This window comes from Styela clava, chromosome 8, assembly GCF_964204865.1.
Source record: "Styela clava chromosome 8, kaStyClav1.hap1.2, whole genome shotgun sequence".
Lineage (NCBI taxonomy): Eukaryota > Metazoa > Chordata > Ascidiacea > Stolidobranchia > Styelidae > Styela > Styela clava.
The window spans coordinates 17,010,948-17,027,729 of NC_135257.1; the positions used below are offsets into that span (position 1 = coordinate 17,010,948).

The window sequence follows — 16,782 nt, forward strand, 5'->3', positions numbered from 1 at the left end:
TCGTCTGAAAATAAAAATAAATCCAATTTTAAATAAACACAAAGTAAGTGTGAACAATTTTTTCTTAGTTTAGTCCTTACCCTCATAACGTGTGGTAAAATTATTCAAGCGTCAATGCTGCCAACATTTATGTTACATTATATCATATATATCAGGGCTACTCAACTATTTTTACCAAAGATCCGTATACAGAACTTTAAAATTATTGGCGTACGGCTTCGAAAACTAAGTTTGGTGCAAATATTAGAACTCTCTCAAGAACATATATCACAGTGCGTTTAAATATATTTCAGTGCCTTCAACTTTGAATGAACAGAAAAGCGATTCATGGAAAACTGAGTAACCGCAAAAACTTAACATTCATAACGTAGTTGTTCGCTAATCAAGACGACGGTATTCAAAAAGTTATGGCGTCACAGCTCTTTTCTGCTAAGTTTGGGGCAAATATGAGCAATATTAACATAACTTCTATACAAATATATATGAAAGTAGTTTAATAGGAGGAAAATCACACAAATATAACTTAACGAGGTCAATGCTTCAAAATATTGAATCAGGTGCGGTCCAAATCAAATACTCGAAATTTCCAGATTCTCAGCGACAGTTAAGAAGCCCTGATATAAATAATAAACAAACGGATCTCACCTTTTTGGTTGTAAAAATTCTCCTTTTCATTGTTGCTGACGTCATCAAATTCCTGAGTTAAAAATATGTCGGATTCGGTAACTATTTGACGTTGTTGTTCCATTTTGTTTTAAAGAATTGATATTTTCAATCTTTTGAATATTATAAGCAAATTCCTATATATAATGTTTCCTTACTTAGAATTAGGCAATTACGCGTTCTGTAAATTTCAATCAAAATAAAAACTTTAGTTATTTATTATATTAGCGAAATACATACATTTTCTAATAAATTGAGTTCTTTTGCTTATGAGTTTCATTAACGCTTTCACCTCTGGCAACATATTTAATGTTTTATAGTTATGCTATTATTAAGGTGTATATAACAAATAAAGCATTATAATAGGTTCGAAATGAAGAAAATTACTTTGTAAAAGACCTAATTTTATTTTTTTCAACATTTTTACGGGACAGTCTCACATTTTCAATCCGAACAAGACATTGCATAAGAAATAGTACTTTAATTCAGTTTGAAATAATTCCTGACTAGACATGAAAACAATAGCCTGATTGTGTTTCAATGATATATTGACACTTTATTTTATCTTCGATATTTTGCCTTAATTTAAAATGCGAATGAAATCCAGCTCAGTTAATTACGTTTACTCATTTTATTGCCTACAATACACGAAAGCACGCACTCTTCCACTTCGTTCGAAATTTCCAATGAGCAGCAGAAATCTACTATAAGTTACGACGAAATCGAAACTTAAACTTCCCTTTATATACCTTCGACGAAAATGCTTGCTCATGCCGACCGCCGCTCGAGATTTCCAGACTTTCGTATCACGTGACACTCTCGTTTACGTTACGGCATGACTAGACAGAAAACTGTCGATTGTGCGATGCGAAGTCATTCCGGAAATTCTACTTCGCCTTGAGGAACTTTTGAATTTATTGAATACTAACCGCTTTCTTTATTGCTTATTAATGAAATATTTAAATATGAAACGTCATACTGATGCACCCCTGAATGTGATATTGCGATATTGTAAGTAGAAAGTGATGCGAAATATAGGTATATTAGAGGTACTTTGACAGTAAATTTTTGTATTGGAATTCTTGTAATGAACGTCATTTCCCAATCGAAAGTTACTGTCTTCATTTTGTTGTCTTGAGAATTATGGGTCAACAAAAAAGACGTTGTACTACTTTACTTAATAATCTTTTACTAGCTTTAAATTTAATTTTCTTTCATTTCTGTAGCCTGAATGTTTGAATAGTTGGCTATTTCATACCATAACTGGGTTTCTATCCCGACCCTATTACAAAGCCGCGCCAACTGCTTTTCTCGTTCTGAATATAAAAATCGGGATGTTGCCCATGTCGCTTTCTCTTCAAACTTCGTACAAGATTCTAACCTCAAAAACAAAATTCAGTGAAGATTGTCAAAAGCATTAGAACCGCTATCGATGAGATTGTGATGAGCAGTTGGTGTTGGGTGTTGGATATTGAAAAATCGTCACCGCGCGAATAGTGGCATAAAAATCATCATGTTCGTATGATTGATCAACAAAACCGTAACTTGTGTGGAACAGAGCTTTTTACGAATTATAAAATCATTTCAGCGAGGATATTTTGTCAAAAACTTTGATAACGCAAACTCTGAAGTCTAAATAACCACGCTTACAATGGCCCTTGTCTATTCTGTCGAAATCCATGAATGCCGATCATATTTGTGCTTTACCTCGTTGCTAAAGCGATAGCAAGATATAGGAATAGTCTATAAACACCAAATAATTTAGAATATTACGAATTATGAGTCAATCTGCTTTAATTCCATCAAAGCTAGTCAGGAAATTTTCGATTGTGCGATATTGCCATGCGAAGTCATTCCGAAAATTTAATTTCGCCTTCTGAGACTCATAAATTTAATAAATACTAACCTCTTTCTTTATTGTTCATTAAGCAAATATTCAAATCTGAACCGCCATACCGAAACACGCTTGAATACGATATTGTAAAATAATTTTGGTTTCATATATTACAGGTACTTTGACAATAACTTTTGTATTGGAATTCTTGAAATTAGTGTCATTTTCCAATTGACGGTTGCTGTATTTATTCTGTTGTCTTGACAAATTTGAGTCTACAAAAGAAGTTGTTTTATTTTATTACTTAATGATGTTTTACTAGCTTCAAATCTAATTTTCATTCAGTTTTATCACCTAAAATGTTTGAATAGTTGGGTATTTCATATCATAACTGGGTTCATACCTCTACCAGTGGATGTGGTGGTGTTACGTCCTGTCATAAACCGCGCCACCCAAATTTCTCGCCTTGAATATTATGAGAATTCTTATGTTGTCAACGTACCTTTCCTCTCCAAACTACATACGGAATACTAATTTAAAAACAAATTCAATCAATATTATCTAGATTCTAGATCTGACATGAGCAAATACAACCCGTGGGTCAAATCCGACCTGTTGAGAAGTTCAATCTGGCCTGCCCGAAGTTGCCACAACCCAACTATGACCAAATCGGATGTTTTAGCCGAAAAATTATTCAAGGAATTTGTTGGGATTGCGATTAAGCTTAGTTTTGTCACGAGGCTTATTGTTTTCTACATCTGCATTTGGATTTTTAAAAATCGACGTGATGTGATTAGTGGCAAAAAGAATCGTGATAATAGTACGATTAAAACGCAAATAGAACAAAGCGTACAGTGACCCTTTTCCTTATATGTGCTTTACGTCGTTGCTAGAGGGATAACAGAATATTGCAATAATCTGAAAACAGATTAGGAGTTAAACTGTTTCCAATCTGTCGATTGGGTTTTCTCCATTGGCCAACTCCACGCTTTGCGCCGATGGATTGGCATGCATATTATGCAAAGATACTGTTATCATCACCGCGAAAAGTAAAACTATTTCAAGTTGGCGAAGCACCTGAGATTAGAGAAGTATAAATCAGAGGCGGAAACGAACAAGTTTCATTTCTAATGATATTTTCATTTAAATGTAAATTCGCAAATGAAGTAACAGTGCTCGTCGAATGTCGCAATTTTCAATGAATATGTGTGAGTAGATAAAATCAAACTGCTACAAATTATGTTTCAAAATGCAACACGGTCAACATCGCTGTTCAAACAAATAAACAACGTGAGAAATTTGGTCCGACTTGGGTAGGACGGTACTTAGACAATGATATACTGTCAAAAAATTCTGACTTTTGCGTAGCCAGAGGAAAGCACGAGAGAGATAGAAGGACCGCTACAAATGATTTGTATTAATTTTTAAGAGGGCACCACACCAAATTTCGAAATAAAAACGAATTATATAGAGCCCACAGAAAGTTTTGAGATAAATAAAAGTTATAGCCTTCTAGCGAAAAATATATTCTTCAACCACTGAAAATTTCAATGCATATGATCCAGTACTTGATGGGAAAATCGATTGTTTCCATACAGTAACAACAAGAACAACAACATAATACCAAATCGATCCATAGGTTCCCTTCGTGTTCAATAATGTCAAATGAAAGTTGCAGGTTTCGATTGTTGGCGTGTCGGCGGAATTGATTTAACGTTTCAGAGCACGGGTAATTTTTGTAATCGTATCGAATTTAGAAATTGCTACCAATCAGCACAATTAACGATTATCTACGATTTTTTTCCCATTCCTATAGCCAGGTAAAATTTCACAAGTTACTATAGTCTTTAATAATGAAACAGTTAGAAGGTATATAATACAAAACCCATAACTTCATGAGGGAAGGGCAACGTTTCAGTGTGAGGTGAGTATACATCATGTGCATTCATCTATTTATTGCAATACAATATTCACGGATGATTTCCAACTTATGACGCAAAGTTGCAAGGTTGGCAAATTCTTTCGGATGACGTACTTTTCATATGTTTGCTCTGAGCTGGGTTACAAGTACTGAAGCTTTTCATTAATTGCGATTCATCTATTTTCGGCAATATTAATTGCATGGACACAGCGCCTAGTTACTCATCAAATAATCACTCAACAGATAATTATACTTCTTCATGTTTTTAGCATTTATTTTTAGCTGACGCGTCGACTCTTCTTCACACAGTCTATGAAAATGAAATTAACAAAAACAATATCCGATGTGTTATATATAGGGCAACATATGTAATAGTATAGTCACAGTGTAAAAAAGCAACAAAAAATAACTTCAATCTCTGGTAATATAATACACAATTTGAATAAGAAGAGTTAAAAAGAACTCATAAATGGATTTAAATGCCCGTTAACCAGATTGTAGGACGAGTCTGTCTGTTAGTCTCGTCAAAATATCGTTCTATCGGCGTTTGTTTAGCGACATATGTCGGTATTTTCGAAATGGCAGCATGATTGCTCATTTTCATTGATGGTCTCTCATAATAGTTTCATAAGAAGGCAATCTTGATGCAGTGGAAATTGTTGCTTCTAAAAAATAAAAATAGCCGTTAATTTCTTATCATTGATAGAAATATTCTATAAAATAGTTATAGCGATGAGCATACTATCAATTAAACTATACAGCCAAAATGCAGTTTTCAGAATTGCTGACAAAAAAGATAACGTGATGATCTTGTATTAAATATTCACATACCTGATTGCCTTCCCATCTCCGACGAAACTGTTTCCAAACTGCTGGCAGGTACAGTTGAAGGCCCTCGGAAACTTTCTAAAGCGGGTGCAGATGGTTCCACCGATCGTTGGTGTATGCTTTGCCAAAAGTTTGGATCTAAAATAGATAATGATCAAAAATTCAATTCACCATCTAGCAAAGAAATACACCAATACTTTTCAATCCATAGAATTTTCGGCGCTCCAGAAGTGTGTCTACCAATATGGGAGGTAACTAATTTTGTTCGCCTACTTTACCTCAAGTTGTGTAAAGGGACTGAAACCTATGAGCAGCGGGTGTACTCACTTGGCTAACACAGACAGTCCCCAAACGTGTAATAGAACCAAAATGAGGTAAATTGGAACAAAATTATGACCAAACTCTAATCTGATACACACACTACAGGAGTACCGAATTTTCAGCAGACATAATGATGAATTTGCTCATAAAATAATAAAGTAAGTCAAAATAAACACATGAGAATTCACAATTTGTATGCAAAACAATCATAAATTTACGAACAGATAATATGAAGTAATTCCGGGGAAATGCAAAATCTATAAACATTGAAATTCATCCGTATTGGATTATTGAAACATTGTCGGGGGAAAGTTCAGGGGCTTCAGTATCACATGTTTTACATTGCAGAATATTCACATGATTGGTATGACAAAATTACAAAAGTTGACACAGGATGATGCAAACAGCCTTTACATTGCAAATATTACAGGCATTGACAGCCAGGAATGAATATATTGTCACATTCATAGTACTTTAATCAAGGCCAATCATAATAGAGAGATGGATCAAGCATAATTGATCAGAGCTTGTTATTTTCACTTCGATGACTGAGTGTGACGTCACACAGAACTTGCTTCCGTCAATTCATTTTATGTTGAATTAGCTTTTAAGCTTATGCGAATCACAGTCGTAATACGTAATCAGACTACGAGGAAGAAGAAAAATAGCATGCAAATGAATCAAGCTAAATATAATCATCGAAATAAAAATCAATATGCATCAAGGGTAAAATATTAAAATTTATTTCAAAACTATGCAAAAAAATTAATTTCTTCTGACTAGTTGTCGAGTATGGGTTCTAATATTTTCCATAATAGCTTTGTCGTCACAAATTGTTGTCACCGTTAGTCCAATAAGTCACACGAAGTTAGAGACTACTCATAGACTATTACGTGAACGCAAACTCGTTTTACTTCGATTTGAATTGATCACCAAGTATGTTCAATTGAAATAGAGAATAATTCGATGAAACGTCGGTATATTTATTCCATTATCATACCGTATGGTGGAAGCGTGGACAAAAATGTGCGAATTTTCATATTTAATTACATATTTGAACTAGAGAAAGTTTTCAAAAACTATCATTTTTTTAATTTTTGAATGGATGAAATTTGAGAAAATTTTTATAAGGGACACGAACAACATATTCACACAGCAGTGGTTGCTTTTAAAAGTCTTTTTTTTGTCGAAAGTGTTAATGTTTCTCGTCGTTCGCATAAGTGGGATGATTTGAGTGCGTCCCAGCATAGCGCAAATGTTTAAAGCAAACCTACGACCTGCAGGATAGTCCCGACAATATTACACAATGATTTAAATAAATTTCCCATGAAATTAACTGCGACCTTTAAGTCATTTCGAAGGCTTAAAATATCTATGTTTATTGAAATCTAGTTTAAATAACTATAATTCATAAGATTATCTTGTAATCAAAGAATTGCATATCCTTCGACAGTGATTAAACAAAAGTTAAAATGATTAATATTTTGCCAAGCACAAATTAGTTGTGCATCGCATTGCATCATTATCGACTGAAAAGTTTTTTAATCAGTAATGACATTTTGATTTTTCTACAGTGCAGAATTTAATTTCAAAACCAGATATTTTTCAATCTACTCAAATAAAACTTGATCGCTCATGCAAAATTACTTAAATCACTGTAGCGTGGTAATGAGGATATACTTTCACTCCTGCTGTTGCTACTGCTTAATCGTCGTAGGTTGGACATCATTGGTCGCGAGTAATGAATTGGTGTAGAAGCGTGTTCAAATTCTGTTGCTAGTAATTCAAAGTTTAGTGTTTTAACGACAGGTACCGCCGGAGTTGTAACTCGGAAACTGAACATGAAATCTGTGATAATAACCCTAGAACCCTATATATTCCGGAATCTAGGATGTCTTGCTCGAAAGTTATGTTCTCTCTAGAAAGTTCTAAATAACCGAGGTGTGGTTTTTATCAACCATGTACCGTTATTACAAATTTGAGCGCTCGAGGAGTGTGTGTACCAATAGTGAGGTAACTAATTTTGTTCGCCTATTTTACATCAAGTTGTGTAAAGGCACTGAAACCTATGGGCAGGGGGTATATTTAAATTGAACTGGCTTTTGTCGCTTTGATAAACCAGATTTTGTACTTCATTTTGAAAGGTTACCATTTAATGTTTGTCGTTCCTAATGTAATGCAAAAGTGGTTTATTATATAAGTCAATGCGCAATTGACTAAACAAAAATTAAAACACGCGTCGTTAGCTGTAGATAAACGAAACCACACACGTCAAAACACGCTCTGAGAAAACCAAATGTCGGAAACAAAATAACACTTGATGTAACTGACACACAATATTACTCAAAATAGATGAAGATGAACATTTTTCTTGGTGTAAACCCTGCATATAACATATACCTGCTTCAAATCCATTTTCTCTGTCTTCTCTTGCTCTTTTCAGTTCTTCGCCACACCATCGTTTCCAAACTACCCACGCAATAGCAAGAGTTATAACGATCACGACAACGGCCACCAAAAGAAATATGATCAGATCTGTGATATAAGAACAAAAAATTTCATAAAGTAAAGTATATTTAGTAAGTGACATAGATTGGTAATAACCTTGTAATTTAATCACACTGAAGTAATATGCCGATAAGTTGCGCGCCACGCACATGTAATAAACCGAATTTTTTTATAGGGCTTTCCCTCACAAGAGTGAGCTATAGGGATCCAAAGCCATTGATTGCTTCGAAGTAATCATCGCTATCAAAAAACTTTCAGATTTAAGTTTTTAGATATTGCTATTGCTACTGTTTCACAATCCTAATTCAAACATTTAGGAAGTATTTTACACTTTCAGTACCGATAGATGTGAACTCGATAAATCGGGATATTTCCACTTGAGTATTTGTTCGTACGAAAAACTGGACAAATCTCCCTAAACTGTATATTATAGTTTGTTTTTATGATTTTATTTCGTTATTTTCATCGGAACAGCGTCATGCAATTGTTCCTTTTTGTATATTTTGCTTCACTTGCAGCTATATCAGTTGCCAGATAATCACAGAAATACAGTACGAACAATAAGTGACATGAAACAAAGTACGGTACAGCATCTTTCTGTCATCAAGATGTTTGAAGATTCATTAATAAAGCCACGTGAGAACGATTACGTGAGGGAAGTTTTTTAATCAAAAGCACACGAGAAATCATACATATTACTTGTATGACCAAGCAATGCTTAATTCTAATTCTTTAGTTGTCATCGAATGCAATGACTATGTGTGTGGCTGCTATTTTAAATATCGAACGTTCGCAAATTGTATAGGAACAACTAAGTGCTGAATTGACAAACAAATTTAGACGCATATACATACTGGTATAAGGTTATTTAATCTAGTGCTTCGACATTTTATCATTCTATTACGCCATCCCAGAATAAACGTTTACGCAGTTCTTGGCTTAAGGGATATTTGAATACATTGAAATGAAATGAAATGAAATGAACATTACACTTGTTTAGCACGCATTATGTATAGCTACCACAAAAACTTGGTGTCACTTGCAAAATGAAATATCATTAGAAGTGTGTTTAAATGTTAGATGCATATATAAGAATCATCAAAAGGTTGCCATACACTCACTTTTTTGAAGATGCGTCAATTTGTAAGGGTTGTCGTTGATTGGAGTTGTCGGTTTCCCATCCATATTTCATCAAGGTTCAAAAAGGAAACATACAAATAAAATGAAAAGCGGTTTCTCCACCGATAATACAGAAGTTAATCCGCAAGTTTATGATCTAACTCTGTAAAAACCATACATTTCCTTGTGTAAACATATCCAAGTATATTTCAAGCTACAAATATATATTATGAAATCGGGATATATATATCATACGATTTGTCTAGAACAACAAAGGCCAGTGATGGGGTGACAATACTCTTGCACGTCAAATTCTTAAAAGGAAAAGCTGTCAATTTTCAGATTAATCAAATCTATAAATTCTATCTGTATCGACGTTCAACTACTAGTTTGGGAGACTTCGAAAGAAATCCCAAATTAACAAATCAGTTTGCATACTGAAATACATATCATGTCGCTCAAAATGAAAGCAAATTTCCAACAAAATACAGTCACTGCATTTCAAACAATCATAGGAAATTGAAACGTATCATCTTACTTCCACATATATCTAGCTTACGCTATAAGAGAATTCATTGAATCCCTTGTGATTTGCGATAGCCGTTTGACCTCAAAAATAGTCAATAATGCTCTATTCCACGGTCTCACGTTATAACTGACAGAATGAATGTGATTGTAACGAATGGTTTAACATATCCCTTGTATAATTAATCCAAATGTATCTGAATTACATATCTCCATTCAAACCTGGGCTAAAAGATTGCGGTGAGTTTTAATATATTTCTTTACAACATTTCGAAGTGCTCAAGCACCCAATTACGTTGTATGATGCTCTTCTAACCTAAAAAGTTTGTTTTTATTAGTTTTACTTTGTAATAAATGTAATTAATGTCAATTCGCTCACTTCCTAACTGCTTTTGCCCTGACTTATGTACTCATTCAATTCAATTTAAAACATATTTTCAATCTATGTCTATTTTAACTTTGCACAGCAGCCAATAATTTCGTTTGTGCAACCGTTTGACTATTTATTTCAACTTTGCATACTTGTTTTTACCTTCCACAGCCTAACGCTAATCTTTATATTTTGTCGAGGGTTATACTCGAATGCGGAACTGCCTTAATCAATGTTGACGACCAACGTTGTTGAGCCCAGCTGTGCTCAGCGTTGCTGTGCGAATATATATATTGATATTTGTCATTCTATATCCCTAGTGTTTCTTTGTATTCACATTGCATAATGATTCTGTATAATCCGGTTGGATGCACTAAGTCGTTGTTGACCTACTTGCATTAAAACTAAAAGCTCAATACGTATTTCGTGCACCGTTATTGACTGACGCTCAACATATCCTATTCACCATTCGAGAACTCTGATTTGTTGGCACTTTTTGGTAGAAAATAAGAACTGGATTTAATACTTTTATTTATAAATCTTGACATCTGAGTAGGAAAATTTTAAATTCTAAATTTTCAGTCTTTGTGTGGTCATAAATATATTATAATATTACCCTAGTAATAGCATCAAAAATACGAAATAGAAAAATAATTTGAAGGGTATAAATTTCGACCGAACTTCCGTACAGGTAAAGCAACTCACTGAATGTCGTGATACACTTAACCTGCTGACTTATCAAATGCAATCCCGATACAGCGTGCATGATGCATACTCATCCAGTGTTAGTTTCCCGAAACTAAAATGACTCAAAGCGTCTATCAAACATAATATCACCAATAAGGTGCTGACTGGGAATTTAACAACTGTTACTACAATAATTATTCCCTAAATATATATTTGTACTATATCTCGTATCTTGGAGGGTTAGTACAGATCAATTTTGGCAAGTGCTTATTGCATCTCTTCTTTGAGAAATTAAATTATGGACGGTATTCAACTCCTGAAGGAAAAGTCTTAACCTTCTGTCATAATTTCCAGCCTCGCAACAAAATTTCGGGTTGCTTGCTTATTTGTTTCTGACACTGTATTTTACAGTTCTTCAAATAATTGACTGGCCTGGCAATCGGGCTTTAGCTTTATCGCCGACTTGCTCCCTTTTCCGTGAAGAATATTAAAAATATATCTCATTATACTTTTTAGAGATGCATAATTCCAGTAGATCCAGTCTTTATTTTGATCCTTATTTTGATCCACTTCATAATCTTAGTGAACGCGTCATGTCAAAATCTATACTGTTCGACCCAAATTTCAACTAGGTTTTAATGCGTCATTCAATTGAATACGTATGAACTTCTTTAAAAACCACGCAAATTGCGTCATTATTTCTCAATCAAAACATCTATCGAGTAGTCACCATGCAAATTACTCAAATAACGTAGGTACAGGTTGCGCACGAAGTGTCAAATAACGCTAAGCATTCTTGCATTTCAGAAGCACATTAGTTAATGAAGATGTATTTAATGAAGTTACTTCCTCACAAATAAAATTATTGGATCCATGATCAATGGTGAGGTTCAATTGCGGCTGGGCATTTCGAATCGAACGAATCGAATAGTAAATTATGTCGTTTAAATATTAAATATCTCAGGTATTATATTATAAGTATCCAAGATTTGATTCGGAAATAATATTCGATTTGATTCTGAAATCACCAGGTATTCGAAAATACCCATGCCTAGGTTCAATGTATTCTAGCGAACCCGTTCTTGAAATGTCGTGATATTCAATGAACCAGTTCTTGTTTAACGCTATAAGTTCGGCATGGTTTATGAAATGAGAAACCTGTTTCAGTGAGTTCGATACAGACGAAAACCAGTTTTTCAAATTTGGAATCCCACCGCTGTACATGACATTTATATAACAAAATCCGGCGCTCCAGAAGTATGTGTACCAATATGGAGGTAACTAATTTTGTTCGCCTATTTTACATCAAGTTCTGTGAAGGGACTGAAACCTATGGGCAGGGGTATATCCACTTGGCAAACACAGATAGTCCCCGAACTAGTAATAGAACTAAAATAAGGAAAATTGAAATAAAATTATGGCCTAACCCTAACCTGGTACACATGCTACGAGACTACCTAAAATGATCTGTACATCGAAATCATCAGTAGAAATACATAAAAAATATCATTACGTATTTATCTTTAAAAACATGCGACCAGTGCTTACGTCTGTTAGTTCTGCGTCGGCGTAAATGCAGCTAAACTCAAGGAAGCTATAACGCTCACATTAACATAGCATCATTACAACAATAAACGTTATTATTACGTAGTCATATAAATCATTGCATAAGACAAGATAAGAGAATCTTCTTTTACAAGTCTAGACTCTAGAGCGATTGTTAAACCTCCAACAGCGAATAATAAATACCACAAAACACGATAAACGGTGTCATGATAAGACGTGAGAAAATTTAAATCAGCAAATGCTCCTGCAACCGATACGTTGCATGTTGCTTCCGGTGTAAAGCGCCTTTGAAAGTGTTTTACAGCGCCTTAATTGGCTGGACATATTCTACTGATAATTTGAAACATTTGAATGGCATGATTGCGAAGATGCGGCGAAATGATGTCAAGTCTGAGATAGATACTTGATATAGATACATACTATGTTATCTGTCTTCCATTATTTATACTAATTTATTCATGGGCGTTTTCTAAAACAGTGACGAAAAATAATTCCATGCATTTTGCGAGATTTATTGATATTCAGAAATGATTTTTGTTTTATCTTAATCTAATGATAAATTGAGACACTTGACTGGTGCGATTTCGAAGATACGACGGAATAATTATGAGTCTGATATAAATACTTATTACAAAACAATGTTATCTGTAGATTTCAACTGCGAATGGTTTCTTCGAATATTTATTTATACTATTTTATTCATGGACGTTTTCTAAAAACAATGACAAAAAAAAATTCAAAAAATTTTGCGAGATTCAATCATATCAGAAATGAATTTCGTCTAAGACGACTCAAAAGTGATTCGCGTATAGAAGTAGTCCTAGATCGTTGGCGTGATTTTTAGAGATAATATTTGGAGGAATTGGTTACGTACAGTCCGAGATCGTGTAAAATGTTTTATATATAAGTATGAATTAGGTCATCCCACGTTGTATCGCAAATGACAAAAAACTGTTTGATTCTGATATATAAACGTATCGCACATGCTTATGCAAAGAAGCAGAATCAATCGATTTAAAATCTTGTGCTTTATTTCTGCCAGTTACGTCACCCCCCAAAAAAAATTCAAGCCAGGTGTTTTGTAGTATACTTATGTATTGTATCCACAATTGCAAAAATCTTAAACTATGGCCAAAAACTATACTCCCGTAGTGGGTGTACCAGGTTATGGTTAGGCCATAATTTTATTCCGATTTGCCTTGTTTTAGTTCTATTACGAGTTCGGGACTGTCTGTGCTAGCCAAGTGAATATGCCCCTACCCATAAGTTTCAGTCCTTTTACACAACTTGATGTAAAGTAGGCAAACAAAATTAGTCACCTACATATTGGTACACATACTTCTGGAGCCTAAAAGCGAGCACACGTGGACATTAGAGTTTTGCATTTTATGATCACGCGGACGTTCATTGATATTTTACCACAGGATGTCGCACATGATCATAAAATAGTCCATAGATACATAATATAAATAAATACTCCGAGAGCCAAGTGATAAAACATTTGGAAACCAAGAAATTATCAAAAACGTAATTCAAACTATACAGGCTTCAAATTTAGTGACAAAAATCAAAACTGATTAAGAAATTACGATGCCAACATGAATTGAAATTGACTTCAATAAGTTAGATTCTATTGATATGACATTGAGTGACATTTTCCATTTCAAACTTGTGAAACCTATCAATTCCATTAGCATATACCATTAAATCACTAACATTTTCACTGTATGGAATTCAAAGGACCCAGCTCCGAATATTTAGGACCGCCAAGCACTTGATCGCTAGTTTAAAGCGGCATTCTTGATAATAAAAAAAACAAGGATTACGTCATATGCATCATGGCGCGTTCATAGCGGGTTTTGGGTTCTACGACAACGAAGTAATGTTATCATAGAAAGATATACCGAAAACAACGAAATTTAGGTTGTATTGCCCCCGACCTCAATCCTTGGTAACTTATGAGGTGCTATCACCGCTAAAGATATATTATTATATTTAATTTCAAGAATTCGACATATGGAATCTTGCTTTAAGCCAAAATTCCAACTCTTCAATAAGACATTCACTTTATCACACGCACAAATTTTGAATCCACCTGTAATTGAAATTCATATTGGATACAGACCAACTGATCGAGTCATTACTTGTGAGCACTATGGACTTGTTCTCGAATAGCGTCATTACGACCATGGCGTTGCATACACTCAGTAGGGAATAAAAACTACAGCTATTAAGACAATATTAATCTACATCCATTTTTTTGCACGCCCTTATAAATCATGGGACAAAAATATCATCACGGGCCATAATCGCAGGAGGTATATATGTTCGTGTGATGTCATTATGTGTCAACATTGCTCAAATGAAGTAACCCAAAAAATTCGGTACTCCCGTAGTGTGTGTACCAGGTTAGGGTTAGGCCATAATTTTATTCTGATTTTCTTTATTTTAGTTCTATTACGAATTTGAGGACTGTCTGTGTTGGACAAGTGAATATACCCCTTGCCCAAAGGTTTCAGTCCCTTCACACAACTTGATGTAAAGTAGGGGAACGAAATTAGTTACCTCCATATTGGTACACACACGTCTGGAGCGCCCAAAATTCATCATGGTAGACAATTTTAAATTTGATATTAAAAACTTCAAAAAATCTTGCTTTTGGCGTTAGTTGTTCATCTTATCTTCTGAAACCCCGGTTGGCTTTGTTTGGAGAAGAATCTGAAAAATAAAAAAATTAAATTATTTCCATAATTTGGCCCGAATATCCTGAATGGATAGTCATAAAATTGGTTTCCTTAGACTCGTATATTATTTAGTTTAGTACTCTCAAGTGGCAACAATAAGTCATTTACTCTTTGCATTGCCTGTTTAGAGTTTTAATTTGTTTCTGTAGCAAATACCTAATATTAGTCACAGGAATCTCATTTTCTGGTTTCCGTTTTGAATTTGACAACAGTTGTCACATTATTTACTGCATACCAAATCAAAATACAATTTATAGTCTATTATTAGGTAATATATATGATTCGTTCAACCACAATTGATCCATGAAATTTATTTTGCTAACTTTTTTAGCATCGGGAACCACTTCTCATTAGGTAATATTGAAAACATAGAATGATTGAACAAGAAGAATAAAACGGGCCATTAGCATTGATATACATTTGTTTTTGTTTAAAGATTTGATTGCGGTAATGCTTTGTTGGCTATAGACAAAACAAAGGAAGATTTGTACAAAAGTACTTTGTTTCGAACAAAATTTGTGGGCTGAGTGTCAATTGTTTGGTCGTGATTAAATTACATTTTGCGGCAAAAGGTCACAAAAACCTAAGTCAAATTCCGAGGGTGGCCTTTTTCTTCGAATCTCAATCTAAAAATCACTTTTTAATATGAATAATTCTACTTAGCTGAAAATAGTTTTTATTTCTCTTCTCTACATCTGTTTTTTAATTTGATTGCATACTACGTTCATAAGAACACTTCCGGAACAAATTTAAATTCAGAAAATGACGGGGGTTTTAGAACTCTAGGAAATCTAGCATTCACTCGATATTGTAAAAAAGATCTTGCAGACTAGAACAATAAAAAAAATGACCCAACATTTCGTTTTCGTGATTAACGATTGATTTTTTAAAGTGGTTAGCAGGCTGACTAAATGCGTGTTGGAAATATGTAGGTTTACAACAACGTAGGTGTATGACGACTCCGACCATTGAATCTCATTAGCAAAGTCTTGTTAGGGGTGCCATTTGAGCAGTTTTTAAGGGATTGAATTATGTGAAAACACTGCTCAATGAACATATATTTCAACAGTATTTTAGTTATTCGTTATCTTTCCCCTGCCGGATGTCATGTTCTGTAAATATGTTAAAACAGTCGTTAGTTTGGTCAGTAAGTACCCGGTTATTGTCGCTATCAACACTTGTCAAGCAATCCAGACGGCATATTGCTTCACATCTCAAGTATCAGCTATTTGTGTTACATTATACCTTATCAGTATTGCTTCTATATAACGACAAACCAATTGAAAAAGAAGATAGACGAGCAGTTAAAAAAATATTATGGATCAACTTCTATCTTGCTGTTGAAATGTATGTACATTTTACTTATTTTTATCTTCCCCACTTTTTGAAGATATGCAACCCTATACATCTACGCACTTTAATTAAGTCGTTTGCGATTTTTTTTTACATTTTGAAGACGACGAAGAAAAAAAGAAGACAGTATAAAGTTTGAGTTGTTGTAAATTACGTTGTGGTCGACGTCTTAAACGCAACTTAATAGCTATGATAAAACGTGCCATCAGCGCTGTGGTGGGAAAAGGGGGCTCTTAAAATGCCATGATAATCTGCTATCCCGTTCTTATTTTTGACGTTATCAGACAGTAGAAAACTGGTAACGTGCACAGCACCTGAAAAACTAGAGTTAAATTTGGTATTC

General features: G+C 34.1%; 1 protein-coding gene across 4 annotated transcripts; it reads right to left on the minus strand.

Annotated features, from left to right (window-relative positions):
- Positions 1-4,701: 4,701 nt before the first annotated feature.
- LOC120346472 (uncharacterized) lies at positions 4,702-9,417 on the minus strand. 4 transcript variants are annotated; one of them, XM_039416220.2, is made up of 5 exons: positions 9,191-9,417; positions 7,968-8,102; positions 7,215-7,343; positions 5,250-5,384; positions 4,702-5,083 (listed from the first exon to the last, which is right to left on the minus strand). In XM_039416220.2, the coding sequence occupies exons 1-5, from the start codon at positions 9,258-9,260 to the stop codon at positions 5,019-5,021; spliced, it is 534 nt and encodes a 177-aa protein (XP_039272154.2). In that variant the 5' UTR covers positions 9,261-9,417; the 3' UTR covers positions 4,702-5,018. The 4 variants fall into 4 exon arrangements, with proteins under 4 accessions (XP_039272154.2, XP_039272156.2, XP_039272155.2 ...); XM_039416222.2 differs by having other exon boundaries at positions 4,703-5,083; positions 7,248-7,343; XM_039416221.2 differs by having other exon boundaries at positions 4,716-5,083; positions 9,197-9,406.
- Between the last annotated feature and the right edge of the window lie 7,365 nt (positions 9,418-16,782).

Bases quoted from the DNA above. Each gene is read 5' to 3' on its own strand.
- LOC120346472 (XM_039416220.2), bottom strand. From the start codon at position 9,260: ATGGATGGGAAACCGACAACTCCAATCAACGACAACCCTTACAAATTG. The intron at 8,103-9,190 runs GTATGGCAACCT...CTTATATCACAG, and splicing joins GCATCTTCAAAAAAGTGAGT to ATCTGATCATATTTCTTTTG. The intron at 7,344-7,967 runs GTATATGTTATA...TTGAATTACTAG, and splicing joins AGAAAATGGATTTGAAGCAG to CAACAGAATTTGAACACGCT.